At 41.1% G+C, this 27,944-nt stretch overlaps 1 protein-coding gene across 1 annotated transcript; it reads right to left on the reverse strand.

Moving 5' to 3' along the window:
- Positions 1-43: 43 nt before the first annotated feature.
- On the reverse strand, positions 44-27,942 carry CPM (carboxypeptidase M). Its single transcript, XM_084206036.1, has 8 exons — positions 27,802-27,942; positions 12,754-12,851; positions 5,493-5,665; positions 3,847-4,031; positions 3,425-3,595; positions 2,451-2,603; positions 1,273-1,421; positions 44-642 (listed from the first exon to the last, which is right to left on the reverse strand). The coding sequence occupies exons 2-8, from the start codon at positions 12,766-12,768 to the stop codon at positions 403-405; spliced, it is 1,086 nt and encodes a 361-aa protein (XP_084062162.1). The 5' UTR covers positions 12,769-12,851; positions 27,802-27,942; the 3' UTR covers positions 44-402.
- Positions 27,943-27,944: the final 2 nt, after the last annotated feature.

Consider the following 27,944-nt stretch of genomic DNA (forward strand, 5'->3'; position numbering starts at 1 on the left):
GTCGTGTGGCACCTGAGCTGTTGGCTCAGTGAAGAGCCTGAGCTTGCATGAAAAATTGGAGTACAATTCTCAATGTTTTTGAATTTGGGAGAAATCTTCAAAATGTATTTGTATTTTCTGTATCAAACTTCTACAGTTATCTGTATAAGGTGTATGAAATTTCTTCAGAGTAAAATATTTACATAGAAAAATATGATAGTCTGTTACAATTAAAAATATGTCTACTATAAGTAAAGTAAACATTCAATTGTCAAACCAGTATTTTACAAAATACAGTAAACATGATTGTGAATCTGAGAATTTGGTTTATAAAAACATACTTTCTTTTGCATATACAATTCCTTCTCTAAAAAGCCACATTTGTGCAGGAAGATTTTGCCTCTGCCTTTGTCATTCCTGATTTTATTTGAAAATTGTAAGCATAATGGTCATTAAAACCAAGACATGTACGGTTGGTTTTACTGCAGCTGAAGCCCGTGTGAGCTCTTGGTAGAGGGGAGTTTTGGGACATGAAGCAATTCTTGAGCTGATCTTATCAGAGACCTCTGGGAAAGAGAAATCCTGTCTCAAAGCACTGAAGTTTCCTGTGTTGTCAGGTATTTCCACTGTCTTCAGCATGGATTTAAATCCTGGTACAGTAGCCTAGGAGCAAACACAAGAGTTCTTCCTTGGTTTGAAACATTAGGTTCAAGTGTGAAACAATATTTACATTTTAAATGTACAGGGCAAAATGTTCTAAAGATACATTTGAGACCATGGACTGGGAAAAGAGTAAAGTTTTCATATTACAGCAATGACTCCTGCTGTACAATGCTTCAGCATAAGCCTTTGGCAGCAGGCAGAGCCTACAGGGCATGGATGTTCTTTGCACTTCCACAGAGAAACCACTTTGGCACAAGGAAATGACAGTCACCCATGGTGGTGTCAGCCCGTGCTGCGGATCCCAGGCTCCATCCCCTCACCCTGCAAGAGCTCCGTGGTTTGTTTCAAACACTTCAAGCTCCTGTTGCCGTGCTCCAGATTCATCCCAGCCGGCTCTACCACCAAGGTCCAAGGAGTGCTTATCTCTGGACACTGAGGACTTATCAAAAAACTCCCTTTCTCCTGACTAATATTTAAATACATAGTTTTTTTAAAGACTGCTAAAGAGTCTTTACACCTCCTATCTATGACTGGAGCAGCTCAGCTCACCCACCTCTAAGGCTGCAGTCTCACTGTGCTCAGGACCTCAATGCAGTTGGGAACAATACTTCAGTAAGGCTGCATACTCACATTGATCACATATGTCCCAGGCAAAAGGAGAAGAAAGTACTCCCCTTGCTCATTTGTTCTGTAGGGGCAGACATGTGGTCTTCCTTTGGCTTCCACGATGGCGTTGGGAATAGGATTCCCATTCTTATCAGTAACTTGGCCTTTGACACCTATGGAAAAGGGAGAGGAGGGAAAAGATCATGAACTGCAACTGGTGAGCCTCCTTCTCTGAGAAAGGCAGACTGTTGTGTTGCTGGATGCCCTCAAAGGCTATTTCACCACTTTTCAGCACATCTAATACTATAACTAGTCACTTCAGACTTGCTCAAGGGAATGAAACCAAAAAATCCTTGGCTGTTGTTGTTAATCCTTTACCCTCATGTTAAGTTAGAAAGCACTATTGTAATCTCCTAATATACCAAATCTCATTTGCTGAAGGTATCATACACACTTACTGTATGTCCTTTACTAAAGGGCTTCAATCTTCACTACAGGTTTGGCAATTTTTGCACACACACACACACACACATCCCCCCTTCTTTTTTTGTAATTTACAGTAAGTCAGCCTCTTGTCTACTATTTCCCAAAGGCAGAATGCCAACAATGTCTGCTTATGAAGTAGTTTCCCTTAATTCCCACACACCATCTTCAAGGCAGCACAGGCAGAGATAAAACAGCAGTCAGATATTTAGGGCCACAAAATGCAAGATAAGCAACAGGTTTGTGCAAACTCTTCAACTCATTGTAAAGCACCACAGCTTCACTAAGCAGCAGTTCTCTTCCAAATGTGAAGTTGGATCACACCTAGAGAAGCCTTTCAAATTTACAAAATCCAAGCAGCAAAGACCATGACACTAATGCTGAGGCACACATACACTTAGAGACCTTGGAAATTATCATTATCCCAAGGCTGCCCAGGAACACGAGGGGAGGGGGGGAGTGCATGGTCCGACAGCCCCCAGGGCCAGTCCCTTGCTCCTGCCTCAGCACATTTAAAGCCCTGCAAAGACCTGACACACTTGTAAGTTCTCCTGCCTTACAGGAACTTACAGCCATCCCTGGTTTTGTAGCCCTTCCTGTTCAGAACTCCCAAGTTACCACCAGATCTGTCCCCTGTGAGCTGTGACACTGACCCAGCTGCTGAGGAGCTCCCTCTCAGCTGGCCTCAGATTTCACTCTGCCCCCTCTCACATACCCACCTAGGTGTACTTGTTTGATATATTCGACCAGAGCAACTTTGTTGTCTCTCCAGAACTTTCCCAGCTGGTCTTCTGGAGGATATTTACAGCATGACAGCTCCAGTGTAATTTCAAAACACTGTCCCCAGACATAGTTGTAATCTTGCATTCCACCTTAAAAGTGAAATAAAAGTTTTTTCAGCTGCAAAGAAGCACTAATTAAAATTAAATTAAAAGACAAATAGGAAAGTTAAAATGTTGGTACTTGCATCATACCTGTAAGAAAAGTAATTCAGATAAATTATTCCTCAATGCCACACTTGTATTTACTGCCTCCTGTGAAAAACCAACTTAATTATTAACTCTAGTTACTCACAGAGTGTTGTTTTCTAAAACATACTTCATTTTGGAAACGATGATGATTGTGGCTGAGAAAGGGTGGCTCTTTGACTTCATTCAAGCTTTCCCAATTAAAAAGGGACAGATAGGCTGGCATAGGATTTGCCACTGCCAAAGCCATTCCAAGACCCTTTTAAGTCTTTTAATAGAATGAAAACAACATACAGGGCACAGGCCTCGTATTCTATTTGGCTACACTTCAACAATGATGAAAACTTTTATTTCAGTAATTAAACATTAAAAAATGGACAACATATGAATAGAAGATTGGTTTTCTTTCTGAAAGGAGAAGATCTTGATGCCAAGCAGTGTGTGCACACGTGTGTAATGTATACAGCTACTGCAGGCCTTAAGCAAGGGCACAGAAGCAGGCAAACAGCAGTGACTGCCTCATTCACTCGTGCAGCTGCTGGCTGGAGGAGTCTGAAAACAACCAGGTCCTGCTCACAGAATCTGCATGAATGAGTTGACTTGCTTCCCTCATCAGCTCTCTACTCTGACTAAAATCACTGCCCTTTCAGCATCAGAGACGGCAGGAGAAAGTGAGAAAACATCTTAGCAGGAGCAGCTGAATGAAATCTCAATGACATTCTTACCTTCCAGCTGGTACCAAGAGTACCCGTTGGTAATGCCTTCTGGGAAGGTCTGCCTGTTGTCACACCCCGTCCCTTTGTACATGCTGGCATGGTTGGAAGAATAGGTTTTTGCCAGGTGAATAAAGACATCATCATCTGGAGATCTGCTATAGCCTTTCAAAGAGCCAGTAACTGCAGAGTGAAGACAGCCATTGTGCAACTCTCATTACTGGTAAAACACACAGTGTTGGCTTACATGCAGGATAAACACCTCCCAAAAGGCCATATTAGGCAGTGAATTTTGATGGGGTTTATCAAATTCTGCCCATCCCAGCTCAAAAGCTAGAAGAACTTTGCAGGAATCCTTATAAAATTTGGTTTGGTACAGGGAATGTTCCTAAAGCCAGTCAGTTGTGGGAGAACAGAGTTTGTCACCAGCTTACCTGGGTTACCATTATCAAAGGTGTAACTGGCAACCAGGGCACCCCCGTGCAAGTTTGCTGAGAGAACAAATGTTTCATTTTTTATCCAGTCCATTACTGCTCGAGTCTCTGGTTGAATCCTGGCACTATTGTTTTCAAAGGCATCGGGAAAATTTCTGTTCAGATCTTCTCCATTCCTGTTGTACCTTAGAAAGAGAGAAGACATTCCCATTAGTGTTTTTCCTGTGGATGCTTCCACATCACCAGCCTCCCAGTTCTCCAGATTTGTGGTGTGCTAGTATCTTCAGGGGACAGGGAAGATGACCATTTTTTATTTCTCAAGCATTACAGTGATGGAGTTCAGTTTGCTTTTTGGCAGCACTGGAAATTTCATAAGCCACAATAAAACAATTCTAAGTGGAAACAGAGAATATTTAACTTGCACATAGAATGCACACCTACTCATAAGTGAGTTAGAAAAACCAGATCCAGATCAGAAGAACTTTGTCCTTTTCCTGTATGTGTTTTTCCTGCTTGTATAGAAGGCCAAGGTAACTACTGAATGGCTGTATCCCTTGGGCTGTTCTCACTCTCAACAGAGAGAAAAAAACTGAGTCAAACACAGGATGCATTTATTCTCCCCGAACCTTAACGCCCAGCCTGTTCAAACACTCTCTTGCTCTTCCTCTCAGATAGGTCAGTACAGGAATGAAGAGGGTATTCACTGTTGACTGTGGTAATTTTTGAGCTCAGTCTGTTAAACTCTGTCTATTTGACAGTGAGGGGATAAAAAATACCCGCCTCCATAAAAGTCCCATCTATTTGCTGAGGAATACATTTTTTCTTAATAAAAAGGATGGCCTACACTGGTCACCTAAAGAAGAACTAAACTACCTAAACTTTATTTTCACTTGTTTTTGATGTTGCCAAGGCCAGTGATCCAAGAGAACTTCTAGCTCATGGGTTTGCTTTTTCTGCACATTCCAAATCTGTCCTTTGGGCGTTTATTCCCATTCTCTCACTGTCTCTTTCCCTCTTGTAGCTTGTTAAGCTTTTCATCCCCTTTATGGTCTCTGTAATAGTCACAATAAAGAAAGCAAAAGCAGCACAGGATGCAATGCCAAGCTACATTTTCTTCTGTGTAGGTTTTTTTCCTACCATCACTATTAGCAAAGAACGTATTATAGCCAGCTCTCCTTGTTTAACTCCTCCTTCTTACTAAATCCACATTCAACATGATTTTTAATCACATGGCTAAAGTCCATTCAACAAGCTTAGACACACCTTTTCTCATTAAGAAGGGTTACAGAATTCTCCAACTGAAATAGATCCCTGTGGGTGGAATTTTCCTTCTTTTCTTGTAGCACTCTAAAGGTGCTACAAAATAGGGAATTGTGCTTGTATTCGCAATCTGGGTCTCCCGCCTAAAAGGTGAGGTCATTACACCATTCTGACCAATTTTTTCTGGCTCCACCACACATAAACACCAGTCTGACTCAGTCTTCCAGAAACTCTATGTGTCCTCAGAAGGGCACAGGCAAAAATTAGCCCTAGCACATCCTGTAGACTCTGCTCTCCACCAAGTGTGATTCAGTCTTCTGGCTAGCTGTGATTATTACTCCCCACCCATTTATTTTACCTCTCCCACCCTCCTAAGCCACCCTTACCTTCCTCGTGTGTAATAACAATCAGGCACTTTTGTAGCTTCAAATCCATCAGGATTCATCGTTGGCATGATATGAACCCGGGTATTATTGAGCAAGCGGGTAATAACTGGGTCACGTCCATAGCTGGTCACCAGGAATTCTATCAAATGGAGCAGGATTTCTCTCCCAACAGTCTGTGTAAAGAAGCACAGAATTTACTCTAAGTCTGATATGGAAGAAGAAAATAAATAAATAAAGATCCACTGCCTTGAACTTCCAGGTTTTTCTTATGGACTACACAGACATACAAGGCATATGAGAGCACACTGATCCACACTACTCTGTTTTATGCTCTCCCCTAAATATATTTAAACCAACTGAATCGATTAAAGGAACCACTGGAGGGTTTTCACAAGGGTTTTAAACCCAGATCAACCAGACCTTTTTGTATAATGGGAAACTGACTGTGTCAGATGCACTGCTTAAATCTTAAATAAGGAACAGCTATAACAAAAACTAAAGCTGCCTGATAAACATGATGTGGGCTTGGGAACACTCCTCTGCATTTTCTCAGTGCCACTGCAGGGTCCCAGCTCTGTGCTGTGACCCCACACACGAGTGCCAGCGCTGTGTGGCACCACCTGGCAGTGGAGTTTCAGAAGGAAGGGAGGACAAGTCTGCCACGTTTTCCAGGATGCCACAGAGCAGGATTTTTTTCTTGTTGATCCTCTTTTATGGGAAGTAAATATTAATACAAGAGGCCACATAGATACTTCTGTTACATTGCTTTATGTTAACATTATGAGCACGTGCATTGGGGAAACCAAATAAATCCTTAGAAAAAGACATGGAAAGACATTTGGATAAAGACTTTAGATAAGGAGAGGCAGTGGCAGAGAAAAAGCTAAACACATATTTTTGTTCATATAAGTTTGTGTAAGTCACGAAGGCTGACATCTCCCTTTAGTCTATCAGATTTTAGGCAAAATAGTGTCAAGAGTTAAGGACAATTCTATGCTACCCCAGAAACCATTGCTAGTGTTCATTGAACCATACTTTCCAGGGGCACTTTCCACAGCACTGTGACCCGTGCCTCAAGGGTGCTTTAGGGTTCCTAAACCCTGTCTGGAAAGGGAACAAACCAAGACTTGCAAGTAGATGAGTTCTAGAGATAACTTATCTCTCCTTTATCTCCAAGAACAAAGCCTGGTATATCACAACAGGATCTAAACCAACACCTGAGTATGTGAAAACAGACTGCTCTGCAGGTTTGATAAATATACTCTGTGAAATCCAAGAAGGGATGCAACAGAACCTGTCTTGTACAGGCAGCTCTTGAAAAGGGTGATAGACATCTTGGGAACATTATAAGGGTGGGGAAAGAAAGGAGAGGAGAAGACAGGAGAGGAGAGAAATCGGCCAACTCATGGCCCTGGGCACAAGAGATGAAGTTACCAGACTCAGAATCAGCAAGAATAGCTCTACCACAGAGACAAGACTGGACTGCTGCCTGGAGAACCTGGGAAAGTGCTCTTCTCCCACTGTACTTCTCTTCAGTGCCCAAATCCCCAAAAGAAAGGGCAGAGAAGCAGGAGAAGAAAGGGGAAAAAAGAAAAGTAACAAAAGAATGTGGTGGAAAAGAACACTGTTTACAAAGAATGAAAGATGACCAGACTTTCACAGATTATATTATTTGCAATTAAAAGTTAATCCCAGATTTACTTACATGTACAGTGTTTTACAAACTATTTTATAGGATTCCTGGTATAGCTGCTGTTGTACTCAGGACATTAGGCAGTTCAGATTATTATAAGAGTGCTGGCACTTGGGTGAGAGAAGAATATACTTATTACCACTGTTTTGGTGTGGTAACAGAGGGGTGGTTTTGTTTTGGTCCAGAGCACCCTGCATTGCTTGGTGCTGGAAGTATCTGAGGGAAAGTTTTTGTTTCTGGGAAAGTTTAAGTTCAAGGTCAAGTTTTGATCAAGCCCTTGGAAAGCATCTGCTGCTCAGTCAAGCTTTACCCTGTTACTACAGAGGTCAGGAGTTCTCTGGATGAGAGTTATGAGTCACTTAGTTTATTTTAGAGCTTTAAATAAAGGATCTAGAAACACTGAAGGTAGGCTGCTGACAGTAAGGTCAAGGACAGACACCTTTACCAGCCTCAGGTTCAATATCAAGATAGAGAGCAGAGCAGGGGACAGCACGTATGTGTCCTGGGGCTTTGAGAGGACATGAGCATTTAGCTTTGATTGCAGTCTCCCAGGGGAGAGGAGATGCCAAAGTAGATAGTGCTGCTGGATTTCACACAAAGGGTGACAGAAAAGCAAAGGAAATCCCTTTTTCCCACCTCTAGGGATACAATTAAACATTAAATTTCTCTGTGCACTTTCAGATGCCAGCTTCCTCCTGTGCCCCAAAGGGAGAAACTCAGCAGGAAAGGCTTCCAGGGATGCTCAGGGGAAGCCTTGAATGAAGAAGCGTGCATGTGTCAGGACATGGATCAGTGCTGGAGAACAGCGTGCAGCTGCTGCTCCTGTGCACAAACCCTTTAAAGGTCCCGACTCTGCCTGCTGGCAGGGCTGTGTCAGCACCCTGCTCAGCTGCCACAGGGATTACTCAAGAAGCCTGAGCAGCAGCCAGCCAGGAGATTAAGGTTAGGCCCAATTGCACCTGTGCTGTAACACTGTAGTGCACCAGCCCTGGGTTTAGAGCAGCGCTGTTACCACATGATACAGACCCAATGCCAGGGGACGATGGGTGGATGGACTCTGCCCATTTTTATTATTAAAATTCCTTCCTTAAGCACGGCCTGGTTTTTAAGCTGAAGGATGTTGAAAGAAAGATCCAAACCATCAGGTAGGACCTGTTTCAGGGCAACACAGCCTTGCCTGGCTCCTTGCTCCAGCCCTGGCTGCTCCACAGGCCGGGTTCAGCATACCAGGCACAACCCCACCTAAGGAAGCACAGTGTGAGCAGTGGGGCAGCCTGGTTTCCCACTGAAATGCCACACTTGCAGGATGTTATTTTTGACACTTGTACTGCACTAATGATCATGCACTGCTGGGACACACCCCGCTGGGGCTGTCCTTCTTGGCTAAAGCACACCAGTGCTGAAGTGGCCGCTTGTGCCAATAGTTAGGCACACATCCCTTCATTTCTACAGCAGCAATCTCTGTGGCCATCTGGGAAACACCACAGGTGTGACAGGGAAGTGCAGATCTCTGGTTTATCACTGAAGGAAATGCTTCTGAACCAGAAACTGGCACAAGTTGTTACCACCAGCTTCAGGATTTACCTGGCTGAGACATGGGCAGCTTTTCCTTTTCCCATTCAGAAGAGTGTGAAGAAAGAGAAGGGGAAAAGTAACTGCAGCAGTGTTAAAATGTGCTGCAACAGACCTCAGCAACATCCAGCTTTTTTCAGTCTGTTGTTAGCATTGAGATTTGATTGTTTTGAATTTTGAAATCTCTGGTGCTTCTGACCTTTTTGACATCACATCAGCTAATATTGAAGCTAGGTGGAAAATAGTTCACTATACAATAAATGTTTTTTATAAATAGTGGGGTTTTTCCTAGAGCAAATGCTGTTTCCCTGCATATCACTTCACTGGTATATCACACAGGACTGGGACATGGGAATATGGACTTAGGATTCCTTATAGCAGAATATGCAAGTATTCTATAAGTTGTGCAGTACATGCAGTATTCTTTTTGTGCGATCAGATGATAAAAAACCAGCCTTTTTTTCAACAGTGGTATTTTGATAGTAAATGTAGCTTCCATTAATTTTTTAGAAATAAGAGCGAGAAATTCTACGCAAGACTAATTAGTTTATTGTTTGGTGTTTTTTTAAGACTATTATATTGATCACAAATAAATCTACTCCAGCCCTTATTCACTTAAGCCCTAATATTTCAGGAAACTCTACTGTGGATATGACTATGTCTATGATGACAGGGAAAATAGGTTGCTTTAACTTATTTCACAAGATAAGGCAGCAGATAAACACATCCTTTCACATAGGCTATATACGAGTATAGGCTCAGTTTCACACAGTGAAAGAGGAAAAATACGATTTTAAATAATATTTTATACTACTATATTATTATTATTTTATTAATATTAGTGTTTTGTTTGTTATTTATAATAAATTGTTGTTTATTATAAATAAGTGATCATATTATTTAATATTATTTGCATTTTTGCTATTTTATATACTGAGAAAATAAAGTGATCAGAAGTGGACACTAAAAGAAAAGGACTGATATCAGCACTGGCATCCTGAGAAAGAGTTTATCTTATGATGGCCCAGTTACACTGCAGCTGCAGAAAGTTAAAGCCACACACTCGACACATGAAAGGGGGAAAGCAGAAGCACAGGAAGTTTGCAGCTTGTTCAAATGTGCTTTTCCTTAAAGGGTTTCCCTGCAGTGATACACAGGGCTCAGGAAGAGCTTTCCAACTAGGTCCTGTTTGTTCAGAATGCACTTAAGTCACTGGCACAGAGGGTGCAAATGGTTGTGCTCCATTTGTGACTTAGGAGTATTTGGGGGTTTGGTTGTGGTCGATGTTAAGCAGGAGGAGTTCTTCCCCAGGGAGGAGTGTGTGCCTTAGAAAGAGAAGGTCTTTCAAGGAAGAGCACAAGAGAGGCTGCTGTCTAATTCAGCATGGGAGTTGTCCCAGAAGATCAGGCAACCTCTCCCTCACCTTCCCCCTGCAGACTTTATTAACATTTCACAGGCTTGTGCATTTTTGTGAAGCCAATTGCCATCACCTTGATTAAAGATAGCTTAAATCAGGTTTCATTTGGCTCGGGTTAAACAAAAAGTACTGCTAAAAATGGTGTCCAGCTTCATACAGGCAACATAAAGAATGGGAGAAGTTTTTTGTTGCCTCTCAGTGGATCTGGGGCAAAAGTTCACTCTATCTGGCAACAGTGAACACAAATGACAATCTTTTAAATCTTGGCCGGTTATGTCTTAGAGTATCAAGAAAAATAAACTCACTTAAAAAAATAAATCTTTTCAGTTCTGAAAAAAATACTCCTCTCAAGGTATTGCATACTCAGATTACTTTATTAGAACTTCCCTATTGGGCAGCTTTCCAAATAACCTAGATTTTCTTCCAGCAGCACGTGTGAACAGCCCACACACATGCAATTCAGGTTCCACCCCAACTTTTATGTTTTTGGAGCAGTGGGCCAGCTGAGTCAAAGTTAAGTGACATATGAGTGATCATTAACAGGTTAGAAGGGTGGCCAAACAACACTTGAGAACAGAACTGCTCATTTTGTATCTTTTATGGAAAACATCACTGAAGCACAAAAGACCTGACTGGATCAATGAAGCCATAATCCCACAATTTCAGTTTATGAAAGACTCTGGCACACAAGTTGAAGCTTGTTGTATAATTAGTGCAAAGCTTATCTGCTGAATATACTGTAGGGGTAGTTTAATCTATCCCCAGTGACTAGTCCAGCAGAATCTTAGATTATGGGGAAAAAATATTCAAGTTCTCCAATGCTTCTCTATATGAGGAATTCATTTCCTGCCATCTGAAATACATTTATGATCCGATTAAAAAAAACCCAAATGCCAACTGTGTCTGTATGCTTATTTGTTTCATCACCTGTATGTACCAGAAAACCACATACAGCAAAAATCATCATGAGGATCTGAAAAGGAGAAATAGCTCTATTTCTGGAATGTTCCCTAGGTCTGACAAACAACTGGAACGTTGAACGCCTTAGCCAGGCAGCTCAAGGATCAACCCTACTCACATCGTTTGGCACTGTGTCTGACTTTAAAAGAAAATCTAGCCTCATTTCCTCATGAAGTCAATAAAAAACTCAGATCCTAGGCAGTGGTCTGAGTTGCCAATCCCCAGCAATTCCCAGCTCCGTGGATGTGCAAACAATGTGTGTTTCTATGGTCAAAGCTCCTTATGCGTATCCAGCTGGGCAGTGATAATGACAGTGTGGAGACTTCAGTATGTGTGGCCTTTTGCAGTCCAGCAATATTGGATTTGCAAGCCAGCCCATTCTGGGTGAGATCATATCCTGCCCTCCACCTCCAGCCCACCAAAGCTGGGTGATGTGCAGCCAGAGGTTTGCCATCCCTTCAGCAGTCCGCAGGGACCGCAGGATGGAGCCTCGCTGCCGAGATACCTTGGTGACACACACCAGGCTCCAGGAGCTGCAAACCCTGCCCTGGGCACCCAGGAACAAATGCACCCGTTTGACACCATGAATCAGCTTCCTCCCACACAGAGTTAAATTCCCAAGCAGTCAAACTCCCCTCAGCACTTTGAGCAAGGCCAGTGTTGAACTAGGTGAAACCAGTCTAAGCTGGGGAAAATCCTTGGCACATAATGTCACAAGTGCCTGTAGGTGTGCAAGCACTCACACAGAGCAATGACTCCTGACACGTTACCCTTTGCACAGGATACACTTTCTACTTAGTTTTGGGAATTCACAGTCTAGCACATACATATATATGTATATATCTTGCTACTCCTGTTAAATTATTTAACCTTCACATGAAAGACTGCATACAAACGTATTGCACAGTTTAAACTTATCCTGAAGATGACTAATACAATCAGGTAAAGGCAAAGAATAAAAGAAATATAAAGCAAAAAGGTACTATAGAGAACAGTAAAGCTTTGATTCTTTCTGATTCAGATTCAAGCCTTCTGCAGGTAGGCTCATAATCATAATTTCTCCTTGGTCATTAATAAGTGGGCATTCTTCCCAGAGCAAGTCTATTGTTCTGGCATTGCTTTTTCTTTTGTACCCTGTGTTATCTCAGGTGAATCTAGCTGTTCCTAGCTTAAGGTTCCCAAGATAAATTTTCTTCCTACAATAAACAATTTGATGCTTCACAGCAATTATTATTTAATCTTAGGATGTATTTGAAGAGTTCTATCAGTCATATTTCATGCCTAGGCAATAACAATGTACAAAGTACTGCATCTGACTCATTGCTGGGAAACTTAAAGCCTCTGGGTTTTTTCACTTGGAGAAGACAAAGCTCTCTACTTAAAAGAGGTCTTGAGTGTAGGATTGTTGGACTCTTCACCATGATGTAAGGTCTCCTAAGGCCCTTCCACTTAAACAAGGGAACTTTATTCTGAAAATCCCTCAATAAATACACACATATTTTGTCTTCCCAGAGTTATGACATACCTGAATAATAAGAAGAACATGCCTGAGAGAAGCTCACTCTAAACCTCTGGTAAGTGTATTTGGTAAAAATGACATTGCAAAAATGGAAACGTACCTCATCCCCATGCATATTAGCAACATACTTGAACTCTGGAATGCCAATCTTATGATGGGTTGGAAACCTTCCCAGAACAAGAACCCACAGGTCTCTACCTTTAGGAGGGGAAGGGGAAAAGACATTTTTTAAAACAAGTGTAAAATTATACAAGCCTTAGAAGAATAAAAAGAGTTGGTCATAAAGACCATTGTACAAATTCTCGTATTTCATTGGTGCCCACTCAGTCCTATATATAACATATCAAAGTAGACTGTGGGGTTCTTTTATTCTACAAATATTTGCAATATTAGTTATAGGAATAAATACACTTTGCCTTCTGCCCAAGTACATAACAAACCCTGCAATTTCTCAAGCATTTAACCAGGACTAGAAAAGAAGGCTCTTTTTTTTTTGGTAATAAACACTTTTCAAATTAAATTTAGCAAATAAGACCACTCTTCCCCACCCCCCCACCCCCAAATTTTAAATCATAAAGCTTTTCTGAAATATATACAGAAATTTTCATTATCACAAAGAATGAACATCTGGTTTTGTACTAAAAGCAACACAAAAAAGCTAAACATATTCATGCATTACTATTCAGAAAACAGGAGGTACCAGAAAGAGCTGTATCAGAGACATATTTCAAATACATCAGCAGGGAAAGAATTGATAGCTACAGAAAGAGGATTAGTTAGGACCACTAAAAGTTCAGCTTCTTGTGCAGCTTTAGTACCAAAATAAACATACATACATTTTGGAAGTACACATTTAAGCAGGGGAGAGGGAGAGGAGAGGAAACTTTTTGTTATTATTTTTAGTGATGCTGTGGCATTTCAGACCTCATCTGCAAATCTGTGCTTCCACTAGTCTGCTCAGTGAGGTGGAAAACTCAAGTTTCAGTAGATGGCAGCAATGAAGCTGGACCAGTTACTTGATAATAGCAGTGACAGGCTAAAGATTGCTAATGTGCAAGCGTGGCAGCTGCCCCCAGCTCCACACAGATCTTGTTGGGACCCACAACCTGTCTGAGAGGAGCCCAGCCACCACTGCTACTTGCAGGACAGATAGAAGATAGCAACTGCTACAGGCAGTACTATAAAGAGCCCTATTTCCTAAATCTTTGTGGATCATCAAATCTGCAGTAAACAAACTCTGGAGCGTATCAGCCTCCCATTCCTGAAGGCATGGCCACTGTAGTCGTGCACATGCCATTTTTTTTTTCTTTTCCAGCTGTGCAACTGGCTCACAGCAGCTGTACCACAAGGGTCATGACTTCGGGAATGGGAGAAAAACTTGGAGAGGACCAAAGCACCAAAGCAACACTGCAAGATGCACTGAAACCGCTGCAAGAGAGGTAAAACTGAAGACAGTGGTTGCCAAACTAAATTCTCAGTTAACAGGATCAGAGTCTTAGGACCAAGAAGCAGCAAGACAGTGCTGAGAGCTGACAGATTCAACCAAGAGAGAACTCAGTATCTCCTGGTTTTACGGCTGCTCTTGAAGACATTGGTGTTCAGCCCCTGTAACCATGCCATGCACAAAGCTGTAAGATGATGCTACTGACTCTTTCATTAAAGGACAATGTGAGCAAGCAATCCATACTTTAAAAAATAATTTTGTGGCAACTGATTTGGTAAGAAAGCTGATTATTTGGCCTTGCTGTATGTAGAGCCACTGTTTCATAAAAAAAGAAGTTTGATTTCTGTAAGCTTAGATAAGGTGCAGAGTGGAGAACCCAAAGACACTAGCTTTTAATCACATTCTTCTTCAAAAAGGAAAGAAAAAGAATGCACACATCATCTCACCCTAGCCCTTTTCCCTTCCAAAACCTCCAGAGGTCCCCTCTGATCTCAACCATTCTGCAGCTCTGTGAAAATAGATGACAAGTCTTGCTGCAGTAGCATGTTTGGAACTGAAAACAATTCTAGTAGTGAAAAAACTGTTATTCATAATCAAGTGTGGACAACAACCTCAACTCACTTTCCAACTCTGCAATGTGTCATTCTCTCTATAGCTGTATCCTGGGGCAACTTGCAATGAGTTACTAAGGAAGCCCGTGCAGAATGCTCCTATGATTCTTTGTCCTTATGCCCTGTAAGCCCTGCTTCCCTGCTTGCCCTCTCTTGGAAGGCAAGTTCAGACATCCCTCCTTGGTGTCAGTTGCCATGTGGCCTTCTGCACCAAGAGGAACACCCCTGCTTACAGCAGGGACTGCAGCCTTTCTGCCCCAGCCCAAACCCACAGGTGGCTACTGCAACCCTACAACACGTGGCTCATCATCACACTCAAGCAAAGAGTCCATGTAGAGATAAAGTGCTCTAGGTGTTTCCATCATTTAAGATTTTCTACAAATAATAGTGTATTCTGATATCAAATAAAAAAATAATACTTCCAGTGTCTTGCCATCAGCAGGACTCATTCCTGCTGCTCTCACTGTGGATTGCACTCATGGGAAACACAAGGAAGAGCTAAGTATAGACTAACATTAAGTACTGATGTAAATTGGTCTTTCCTGCATTAGTGTTTAGAGTTTGTGTGAGGGCCATCTACACGATAAACACTCCCATGAACTGAGATACCAATTATTTCCTGGCATTTCCAGCTTGTGAGAAGTACTAAACCTTCCATTAACAATTAAAATACATTCCTGGGTCTGCTCAGCCTGCAGTACTGGATAGTGTATCTGTGAGGGATGATGTAAGGTTTCTTTCCATACGGCTGTAATTAAGTGCATGTAAAAAGATTCAGCATATGGATGGTTTCCTTTAATCAGCAAAGCCTAGATAACTCTGGTTTGGTACCTGAAGGGAACAGCTAAGCTTCCTCTCATGCTTTGAAAAGCCATTTCTCACTGCCAAATTGCCAAACCAAAACTGACGTCAACTAATTAGTGAACTATATTTCAAGTGATGAAGACAAACGTGTGTTTCTAACTGTGAGTCTCAGGACAAGTAACAAGACTTGTATTGGAGCAGAGCCAGACCACACAGCTTCTAGTAGAATGAGAAGCCTTTTTAACTTTTTAAAAAGTTTTCTAGCATTGCCACTAGTTTGCAAAGTAGTGTTGTATTCTAAACAGATGTACAAAAACTGGTAATTAAAATGAAGGATTGAAACTGATCTCCAGATCTACTGGGAAAGAAATCAAATCCATTTGTAGATGTTAGAATCTGGGTTTTGTTCTGAATTTTATTTCTGCTTTTCTTCACTTTGTACTTTACAGCTTCATTTACGAAAATCTCATAATTTCAAAGAAAGTTATGGCTAGGAAATGAAGGGAAATGACTGGGGAGTGGCTCAGAACCACTGTCAGTAGCAGCCAGGCTAGGGGACTGATTCAAGAGTTTGCAGGGAGGACCACTTTGACCAAGAAAAAGCTTTAGACTGACTACAGTCCTCCTGGGCTGGCCATGAGTTACACCCTGGCTTCGTGGGTAGGAATTGCAGTAATGCTGTGCTGAGGCAGCCCCTACCTAGAAAGGTGCAGGACAGAGAGGAGGAGAGCAGAGATTAACCCTCATTAGAATGCAGGCTCTCAGAGCAATTCAATCATAGAACCAACCACAGAATCACTGAGCAGCCCAGGTTAGAAGGAACCTCAAGAGATCATCTGGGCCAACCCCACATGGGAAAGGAAATCTAGATAAGATTATTTAGCACTTTGTTCAATTGCATCTTTAAAACCTCCAGTGGGGAGGACTCTACCTCACTTTTGGTGAAGTCATTCCAGTGAATGATTCTCACTGTATAAAATTTTCTTACATTGAGATGAAACCTCACACAGTGAGGCTTTTTTCCACATGGCTCCTTGTGAAGAGAGAGAGGATCCATCCTCCTTATAGCCACTCTTCAAGTGCTAGAATTCTGTGACAAGATTCCACCCTAAGCATTCTCTCCTCCAGGCAGATGAGCCTCCTCAGGGCTACATTGTCTTCCAGCAAAACACTACCACAGCTAATGAAGGACTTCAAGAGTAATTCCTTTTGCTAAACTACCATCAGCAGCACCCTTGCCCTGAGGTACTGATTTGTCATTTCCAATTCAAGCTGGAAAATCTAATGCCATGTTGGAACTTTTCTTCTGCAAGGGAACTGCCCAAAACCACACATGGCTTGATTCAGGTTCTAAGAGAATTTGAAGTACCAGTACTTTATCTGTATAACCAGAAATGGTTAATCAGAATGACTGATGTAGCAGTATTGCCTCACAAACATGAACAAATGTGTGATTTTAATCTAGCCAGACTGAGTAAAACACTGCCAAAATAAGCTACATACCTGAAGCTGAAATCAGACAAACATCTGTAAGAACAACTGCGCATGAAATTCTTTTGTGAGCGTTTTTTCTTACGTTCAGGTATACCATGGTCCGCTGAGACAGAATGGATTAGAGCTAAAGACTTGGCCTGTAGTAGCACTGGCATTAATCATGAACAAAGTTGATTTGCCAAGAAGAGCTAGGACACTTTAAATAAAAGAAAGTCTTCAAGGTATTTTAAAGAATAAAGAGATACAGATCAATCACATACATCAACCAGGCATGTCTGGCAATATTCAGCATGGTGCTTAGGTAAGGAGAAAAAAAGCCAAAAGCACCCAAGGTAACATTTGGCTACAGGTTTATTATTAGTCAGTGGCTACAGACACTGACAGCCATTGAGTCACTATGTGGGGCCACTGCTGAACTTAATACTTCTGGCCTCTTCCCACAGATCCCTTATTACAGACTTAAGGCGCTCCCTCTTGGCAACAAGTAAATGGAAATATCAATTTCCCACTATGTAATCAGCTCCCATCTACTCCAAGAGGTTACACCAGTCACTCCAAATTAGAGTCAGCACCATATAAACAGAACTGAAGGAATAAACAACGACTCTAAAAACCATGAGATACTGTTTATTTGTATCCAAAGCACTTGAGAAGGGAAGGGAGTCAAAACAATTCATGGTTCGCATGCTTGCTTATCTTCCTAAACGTTTAACTAAATCTTTGGTTGATTGGGATCCATAGCTGCTTTGGACACTTTCACAAGACTTGGATCTTATGAGAACAGCAACCCTTTCTTTCCTATGTACATGTGAATCACCACTGTACCATTTCCAGTTCTCCTAATCAAGTTGAACACTCTTTATACAAAAAAAACCATGAAAAATTGCCAATGAAGAACACAGTCTCTGCAATAGTACCTTACAGGTTATTTGAACAAAAATCAAGAAATAAAAATAAATTTGTTAAAATCAAAGAAAAACAATCCAGAGGAAATACTGACTTTAAATTAAGATATACTAATCTTATTCAGTATTGCTCACTGAGAAGATGAGAACACTACAGACACATAGAAATATTCAGAGCAGGCTTTTTCTATTATTTACACTGATTGATTTCATATTGACACCCAGAAAACAAATAGATTATTTTTCCCTTTTCGCCAACTCTTGTTTCTATCACCACAGGGTTTTCAAACCTAGTTCTTAAAAGGTGTGCTTTATTTTCTGAGAAAGCTGCGAAACTGGTATGCACCTAGTGATTTTCAGAAAAGCTATTGTATGCATGAAAGTAATAAATGTTACCAATTGTACCATTGGATCATCATGAATAAAGTGATTGCTTGTAACACAAGCTGGCCAGAAGGGAGAGGGGTCGTGTGTTTTAAAGTGCAATTTATCCAGATTCAATCGTTTTGTTCAGCCTACACTTTGACCACCAGAGGCAGAGGATGTAGAACTATTTCTGCCACTTGAAGGCAACAGAAGGAGTACTCCACAGGTTGTGGTTCATACGTGGCTGAGAAATTGCTGGTGCACTTTGAGGATTTGATTTCCTGAAGTACCTCACCAAGAGACTTGCTATACCTATCCTGTAAAAATCTCAGACATTATGTTTGCCTCCAGAGCAGGAAGCTCAAACCCATACATATCTCAACACTGACAAGCAGACTCCTAGAAATCTAGACACTGAGTAGCTCCCCCTGCCACCCCTTTCAATGAGTTTAAAAAAAAAAAAGGGGGAAAATGGAGACTAGATAAATTTTTAAAAAATAATCCAGTCTCTGCCATGATCAGCTGTTTCTGGCTTAGTTAACAAGCTACATTAGTCTGACCAGCGTTTCCAGATTCTCCCCTAAAACAGGTAACAAGTGGCCCTAGAAACACCAGCAACTGGCTTTCAGGAAAGGCAACAAAGACACAAGGCAGCAACTACGGATCAGGCTGTGTCACCACCTACAAGTAATTTGGTCCTTAGTCCCTTGAACAAACACTTTATGATGGCCCCTGTTTATTCTTGGGATTTTGAGATCAGCCTAATGCAATTGTGTATCAAAGCAAGTTTTGTACTCCAGGCACACCATGATCAGGAAATATGCTTCATCAGAACCATCCTGGCTGCACATTGCTTGAAGTCCATACCAGGGAAGGCATCTGTGCCTACCTTATTCCCCTAATCTTCTCTAGCTGCTCTTTGGAAAACAGAATAATGGACACAGTACGACTATATTTCTTATTGAGAACACAACTTGCTTTTATTTGAGATTTAGGATAAATGTTACTTTTTCAGATGTGCTCAAGCTCTGTTTAAATGCCCCAGGTAACTGCAAGACCATGGATGCAGAACACACAGGCTAGGGACAAACAGGAAATGTAACTCAACTGTCCTAAATCCGCTGTGAGCTTAGCATGCCTCGTAGCAGCTACAGTAATTTAATTAAGTGCCTCTGACTGCCATGGTCTGACCTTTCCCATAACAACAAGTAAGTCCTAGATATCAAACTGCAGAATCATCTGCTTTGAAACATCCTCTACCCTCTTTCTCACATTTGAGCCACTGCACATCTTATAAGAGTGAACAGTTTTACAAGGAGAGTATTCTCTCAGCTGTGAGGGGAAGAGATCTACAGCCAGTCCTAAGCATTATCTTTTTCTATGTCCATTTCTTAAAATTAATATTCTAATCAATAAAAAAAGTTCCAAAAGCAGAACTTTCAGAAAGTTTAGAAATCACTTTAAAAAAAATCATTAAAAAAAAAAAAATCCCAGCCCTAAAAACTATCTAGATCTCTCTTCTACACAAAAACACGTGCAGAACGACTGCCTAATGAACAAATGCTTCACTGTAAGAACGCTTGCAAACAATTAATTAATAAGTAGGTCTCCATGTACTTATGTGAACACAATATGCCATAGCTACACACAGCAAACCTTTAATTAGGTAGCCCTGAAAATAAGCAAGACCAGTTCCTTCAAGGATCTCCAGCCAGAGGTCCTAGGCAGAAAGGCTGGGCAGAAGGGATGCAGGGCACACTGACTGCTCTTCTTTTGTGGGAAGTGAATGCAAAGCTACCAGAAACACTTTTCTACTAAAAAGTCTCATTTTATCTGAAGTGGGCTGGGGGGGATGTGTTACTGTAAAGTTCTCTTCAAGCTAAAAGGAGAATGCAGACAAATTGACCATCGGGTAAAAGCGAGGCACAAGAGTTTTATTTCTTTAAGTAAGCTTGTGACTAGGATCACATTTCATTGACAGGGCTAAAAATGAATGCACAATGCTCATAAATGCAGAATCCTACAACGAGTGAGGGGGAAAAAACATTCATTTATGTCCATTGTGTACTATTGTTATTACCCTGAGCTCTGTATTTTAGCTAGTTTTAAAACAAACAAAACCCCAAACATAAAATATCTTACACATTTACTTCCTCAACACCAGGAAAGGATATGGATACTGCATCCACCAGCTGCAGTTCCTGATTCTGTGTTACACAAGCTCCAGAGCACTGCTAACTTCACTGGTGTGAGTTACAACATCCAGTAGTCAATTCTGCCTGTTTCTAAACAAACACAGAAAGCTGCAAAGTCTTGCTTGAACCAGGATGGCTGCAGCCCTAAGACTTTTATTGCTCTGAAAAAAAGGTTGACACACAAATGCTGCAACCAGACAACTACAAAGCAAAAGGTAAGAGGAAGCAGGAGAACAGAGATTTTTCTCACAAGGCTGATTCTAAATAAATGCTACTCATATGAACAGTGCACTATTCTAAACAGATCAGATCTTTCTATTTTGAAGTTACAACATTAAAACTTCAGTACTAGATAACGGTTTATATATGAGACATGTTTGATCTATGTTGTTAGGATAGGTTCCCCTCACACTTTATTTATTTATTTAAGCTGGGACTGAAATCTCTGATGCAGCATGTTCCACAGGAAAAAAGCAAATGAACAAACTTTTCTCCATAATTTTCGGAAAGAGGCGTATTTAAGTAGGAGAGATCATAGAAGGCAGGACAAAAATGATTGACCAATTCACAGCAAGTGTAAAGAAGAGAAAACTTAAGCAAATAATTTTACTTTCACTGCAAGAGAATAGGAGTGTAGAGTCAGTGACTGCATCTCCAAGAGTAATGTCTAATCTTATAAACATCTGATGCTGACCAAACAGCATGCTTTTTATAAATGATCCATGTAAAAAGCATAGTTGTACTGACAGGAAAGTTAAGTCTTGTTATCATCAGATAAAATCTTGGTACTTGGCTATTGGAGGACTGATTGCACACAAACTACTTGTGTCGCATCACAGGAGTCAAACTGCTAGAGGATGCAGTCAGATAATATATGAATCTGTATTTCAGCATTTAAAAAATTTTTAGCTTCAGTTAGGACAAATAAAATCTAAAGCTAATATAGCAATGGTGGCTTCTATTTAAACACATGATTTAGAGCAAAGCTCAGTTGGGAGCTGAAGACTTAAGAATATAAGTTAATACTTCTTGTTTTTAAAGTCACGACTTAGTTTTCACTAGATAAACCATGAAGGAGCCAGTACTCCTTCTCTGTTTTATTTCCCCTTCCTATCACATTGAGGGACAATGTTCTGCAAAGAGTTTACAAAGCTATTAATATCAAGCCCATTTGTGAACCCAAACACCTTTTCAATAATAAACTGAACATGTAAACCTACTTAGAATCTTTTGAACCTACATTTATATGCCACACATACTGTCAAAGGCAAGAACAAAGATGGTTATGAGGAAAGACATGAAAGAATGAGTGACTCATAACAGGCAAAAAAATTTCAGAAGTTAACAAGCATGGATAAGAATTTAACTATCACAATAAGTTTTAGAATGCCCATTTTTACATGGAGCTCTGGACTGGAGGCAAGCAACTTTAGTATGATTTGCATCATGGGGCCCCCAGAGTGGAAAATGTCTCATTCATTCTTGTTTCTAAAAACAAACTTTGAAAAACCTCAATGTTTATATCATCCATACACACCATGCTTGCATGACAAGCCTTAAGGAAATTTTGTGGGGTGGGGATAAGGAGGAGGGAAGGGAAGAAGAGACATTATCAAGGACTGGAGATGGGAAGGAAGTCATCTGCAGCAGTCAAAAGGAACAAACCTAAGGTAACAATCCTCTACACAAATACACCTCACATAATGTAACCACAGAAAAAATAACTGCAATGTAGTCTTTAAAGAGAACACACTTGCTATGGATTTTTCATCTGGGTAATTTGTTTATTTTTAAGACAAAAAGAATTCTCTCTGTTACCTTTCATTTTTCTTCCTACTTTTAAAAACACTGGCACTAGCATTTAATAATGGGTAACACCAAGAAATTCACCTCAAAGTACAATGGGTGTATAAAATCTTCTCATTCCATTTTTGTGCACTGCCAGAACCCCTGAGCCAACCCAATAATTCCAGTAGAATACAAACATTTTATGGGCAACGTATTTCAGCTCTGTTTTCTCCAGCAGTAAAACTTGTTTTCTAGTACTTTAGAAAAAGGAAAAATATCCAGAATATAAAAGCCTGTAATGTAAACTCAATAGAATTTACAATGCACTTTACTATTGATGGTAGTAACTCAGGCTTCTTCCATACTGTGTCACAATAAATAACTTAAAATAAGTTCCCAGCTACATACACAGACTATTTATGTGTAGATGAGACAAATACAATACCTGGCCTTTTATTATTAAGTATTTTCACTGAAGTGCAGTGAACCTTAAATCAGTACTCCCCTGTTCACCATAAATGCCTAAAGGTATCAGCCACCCATAAATGCCTGAGGGTATCAATCAGGAGGGTCAGGAGGTCTAAGCTGACCTCTGGCACACCTTGGGCACACATTCTACTGATGCTGGTGAGGAATGATGGGCAGGTTAATTGCCTGGGTTTCTATGGACTGTATTATCAGGCACATGTTGCATACAGCACTACCCGAGTCCTAACCCCTAGCATGCCCTGTCGCTGAAGTCACAGCTGCTTATCAGATGGAAACCTGGGCATGCTCATTCCCTCCTGTTTTCCAAGGAGAAAAACACTGAATGCAGGCAGGAAGGAGGCAAAGTGCTCCAACAGGCACCTTGTCCCCGAGGAGCCTGGCCTGCTGGGAGCCCTGCTGAGCACACCTTCCCTGCAGCCCATGGCACACTCCATGCAGCAGCCACAGCGAGTCCTGCCCTCCTGAGCTGTAAAACCCACAGCCACCATACACACACCCCCTGCACACTGCAGCCTCTCCTGCTCACACAGCAGGGATGGCAAAGTGATAATAAGCAAGACTCACTACTTAAAAACAAAACCAAAAAAACTTCCCCCAAAGTCAGCAAAGTGTTTAAGATTAATGGATAGAATGTGTCTGTCCAAGGGCAACAGAGAGAGCAACTGAATATTGGTGTTCACTAAGCATCAGGGTCGGATGACTGAGCCACATATTTCTCAACCAAAGAAGCTTTCAGGACAGCTCTTTTGCAAGATATTTCTGAGAATTTCTAGTGGAACCAAAACAAAATCTGGTCAGTTTCTTTTAGTTTTTGTCTCCCCAGTGATAAAATCTGCCAAAGGGATGTTAATATATAAAGTCAACTTTGAAACTTCATTAGGTAAAGACAGGGGTACTTTAACCATACACAACCTTTCCCTCAGTGAGCAGAATCTGGCCTGAGGATGTTTACAACTGTCCCAAAGTTGACTGGAATTCTAAAAATGCAGACTGGCCTCCAGAAAACCTAGATCTAAACCAAGCTGTAATTAGCATGCTATCACTTTATCTCAATCCAGAGTGTATCTGAAAAAGCTTTTTAGAGTGTGGATCTACTACAAAAGTTACTCCATTCTTCCAATACCTGGCTGTTTTTGTCCTCCTAAGGAGGTCATCAGTTCAGTTAGAATCCTTAAGTTGGCTTCCCACCATCCTCGTTTTCTTTTCAAAGAATAACAACAGCACTGTATCTTGAACAATGAAGAGGCACAGATCATACACATACATTGACTATTTTCCTTTTGCTAAGGCACTCTAGGATTTGTTTGCTAAGAGTCAGTCTGTTTTTCATTGGGGTGGCATTAGGCAGGATGGGTTAATATGATTACACCAGGTCCCAGCCTCCCATCCCAGACTGATGGAGTCTGCAGGTTCCTCTGTTATGATAAGAGTGCACACACTGTTCTGAGGCTGCATATTGGATATATCAGAAAACTGAACTCCTGAAAAAGAGCTTTTATAACTTAATTATTTTATATTATTTCAGGTGTGCTGTTGAAGTAAGGTATTTTCTGGGCCATCACACATCTCTGCCTACCTGCTGCTAAGACAGTATCAGTTTCTCACAGACCAAATTACCTACAAAGCTTGAGGGATGTGATGATAAAATAGACCAAAAGGTAATACTCAGTTTTTGTCAGCCAATGATCTACATCTTTTAAGCTCCTTTCTCCCCTCATTTGAGGATAATAGCTTAGCAGATGAGATACATAACTAAATATCATAGCTTCCAAATCAAATCTAGAGACTGAACAGGCCTTTGCCAGTCTAAAACACATTGTTTTGGCAGAGGTGCTCCTAGTAATCTGGCAGGGGGGGAATTTCTATATGGTGATGCAAACCACCACAAAACAAATTGGGGGTCTTTCCATTTGTTTTCCATTGAGGATCTTGGTACAGATTCTGCTGTGCACACTGCTGTTACACTCTACAAGCATCAAATAAACACACTATGTAAATCTCACCTCAGATTTAACAGTAACAAATCACACTTGACTGTTTGGCTTTATGCAGAAATGACTGACTTAGTGAAAGGGAGCAAAGCAGCCTATTTCTTCAGTCTTGGCCTTAACAAGGCCTTCAACAGAATCACAGATTCAGGAATTGCATGGGACCTCTGGAGGTTATCTGGTCCCACTCCTCTCCTGAAGCAGGGCCACCTACAGCCAGCTGCCCAGGACTGAGTTCAAACAGCTGTTGAATATCTCTAAGGATGCACCCTGAGCAGCCTGTTCCAGTGTCTAGTCTAGTCACCCTCATGGTGTCTTTGCAAACAAACTGGGATTCTGGATATGGGATTCTGGATTAGAGGAACAGACTACAGTAAGGTCAGAAGCTGGATGGACTGAACAACTGGTGGTTCAAGAGGCAGCAGATTATTAGCAGCATTCCTCAAGGGTCAGTACTGGGGCTGATGCTGTTTAATATCTTCATCAGGGTCAGAGCTGCCATTCAGAGGGCTCCTGGTAAATTGAACAAATTTCTTGGCAGCAAACTCATGGAATTTGACCAATATAAATGCAAAATCCTGCTCCTGGAACAAAAGAACCCCATGTATGGATTATCAACTCAAGAAAATAATCCCATGCAGGTACAGACTGCAGACTGGCTGGGTTGTAGCTGTGCAGATGAAGGGCTGCAAGGTGGCTCAGGGACCTAGAGACTCTGTAGAACCTCCATCCTTGCAGATATTCAGAAGTAGAGTAGAGAGGGCCCTGAGCATCATACTTAGCTTTCAAGTAAGCCTGGCTTTGAACAGGAGCTCAGACTAGATAGCCTCCAGACCTAAATTACTTTATGGTCTGCCTAAAGCAGGTAAGGCTTCTGACATGAAGAGTGTTTAGATACCTCTCTTAAAGAACTACATATGATCACTTTCTGAAGTGGTAATACACAGGTCCCTATCGTCCTCCACAACTTCTAAGAGCTGGATTTTTATATCCTTGCAGAGCCCTGAATTGACACACACCAACCAAAAGTCAAGCCTTTACTTCATATTCTTCATAATCCAAGTCTAGATGGCAGTATAAAATACTAGATTATTAGATAAAGTTGGACACAGATTAACAAATAACATGGGAACAATAGCCATTCATGGTAATTGTAAAATAACGTCTGTCGACTTTATAGGTGTTCTTTGATCCATGGGATACTGTATTCATCATCAAGAATTTTCATATCAGGAGTATCAACTTACTACATCACATTGATCTCAGTTTTATAGTACTTCAATTAATTGTTGTTTCTCATAATCAAGAAGTACATTTTGCTACCATGGTTTAGCCAGTTGGCAGGACAACACTAGTAAACCCATACAGGCGTGTGCAGCACAGACAGTCTTGCTTGTGGCAGCTTTACTGAGACTAGAGGAACAGAACTTCAACCCATGGACCAAAATTGAAATCTCATTTTCACCAGAATTCTATAACCACTGTTATCATAAAACCTTCTTTTAGTATGAGCAAAAAAAACCCCCCAAATTAGACCCTAATTCAGCACTGTCCCCTGACATATTCCAGGTGACTCTGAAGGCTCATTTCTCAACAAAGGTAGAAATCTCTTAACTTTTAGAAAAAACTGAAAGAATAGAGGAGCACCACCCATTTTTCACTGCCATGCTGCTTTACGTGGCACTGAGAATAATGACGAGGAGAGCCCACACAATTCTCTTCCCAGAGTTTGGCAAAGCAGAAGGCAATATATCAAAATCTGAATGACGTTTCAGTGCATTGCTCAATCACAACCAAGAGATGATGATTTTCCAGTTTTCATGCTGGTGGAACTCAGACAAGTTGAACACCTCATGTTATCAGCTTTCAGATATTTAGATACGTAAAAGCCAAAGTTCCAATCTCTCAGGTTGGATGAAAGGTTTTTGCCTACCCACACAGAGATAAGCCAGCTGAGTTTCTGGCAGAAAAGTCATAATGAATTCTTATCATCAGAATGTTAGCTAAGTTCTCTGAAGGTATGAAAATGAGGATGTGGATAATTGCCAGTTTGCACTGGAGGGAACTGTACTTACAGGAACTAACCTCTTGCATGGATGAATAACATAATCCAATCTAATTCTGCCTTTGATGAAACCAAAACCAACACAGTTGAAATAACTTTAAGATTCCTTGTCTACTTTGAGATATATGGTAAAACAAGTGAGAAGGCATGAAAATGTCTTCATGATCATCTATCGAGAAGAATACAGATTTGTATTTTTTTAATCACAAGCATGGATTTGATAATAGATGCTACAAATGTCTCCTTCAAGTGGTAGGAAATGGGATTAGAGGAACAGATGATGTTTCTAAAGAATGGATTTTCTATCTAGTTTTATAGCTCTTATCAGAATTATTAAGTTTCTTGAACTGAAATCTAGTAAAGCACTTTGGGGTTTTGTTTGTTTGTTTTCTTAGAATTAAACAGATGTACGTTAAAGTCCCTATGCAAATAAACACTAATCTTTTACATCTCTTTTGAAAAATTAGCCACTTCTCCCCAAATTTATGGTAAGAAAGTACCAGTCATAGGGAGATAAATTAAAATATCAATATAAGGTCAGAAAGGTGATTACTGATTTCAGTACATTTTCCTGTAACATTTAAGACTGAAATCCTATTCTTCATCTACAGCACAGGACCTTGTATCAGAAGGTATTTTTAACGCAACCACAAGTTAGGAAACACACTTCTTTAATTATAGTCCTACCCGGAACGGGCACTCGGCAAAGGGGCACATTCTACGCTCCATAAAGACGGTCCTCTTTCTGAAATTGCCACTCAGGACGTTTCCAACTCGCAGAAACGTAAGTGTTGGGAGAACTTTTACCCTGATGACACGTTTGATGCTTCAGCCAGAGTGTGTTATTCACGCTTAAGCAAGAGGAACACGAAACTCCACAGAGGGTGGTTAGAGCAGCCCCGCCGCCAGCAAGCAGCCACGAAACGCCACCTTTACCCACACCTGCCCCGATTTAATTAGAGCAAAAAGCCGTCTGTCCCCTCGTCCCGCCGCGCTTACCTTCCACCGACCGCCCGATGCTGTGCAAGTGGGTGAGGGAGGGGTACGCGGCATGCACCCCCCTCAGGTACTGCTCCAGCTCCTCCGTGTGGTGGTACTTAAAGTCCAGCGCGGCCGCCGCAGAAGCCAGGCAGAGGATGAGG

The sequence above is a fragment of the Fringilla coelebs genome, assembly GCF_963513975.1.
Source record: "Fringilla coelebs genome assembly, chromosome: 5".
NCBI lineage: Eukaryota > Metazoa > Chordata > Aves > Passeriformes > Fringillidae > Fringilla > Fringilla coelebs.

Excerpts from the sequence above, each read along its gene's own strand:
- CPM (XM_084206036.1), bottom strand. Across the intron at positions 3,596-3,846 it reads CTTTGATAATGGTAACCCAG|TTACTGGCTCTTTGAAAGGC; the intron begins GTAAGCTGGTGA and ends TTCACTCTGCAG. Across the intron at positions 643-1,272 it reads CTGGGACATATGTGATCAAT|GCTACTGTACCAGGATTTAA; the intron begins GTGAGTATGCAG and ends GTTTGCTCCTAG.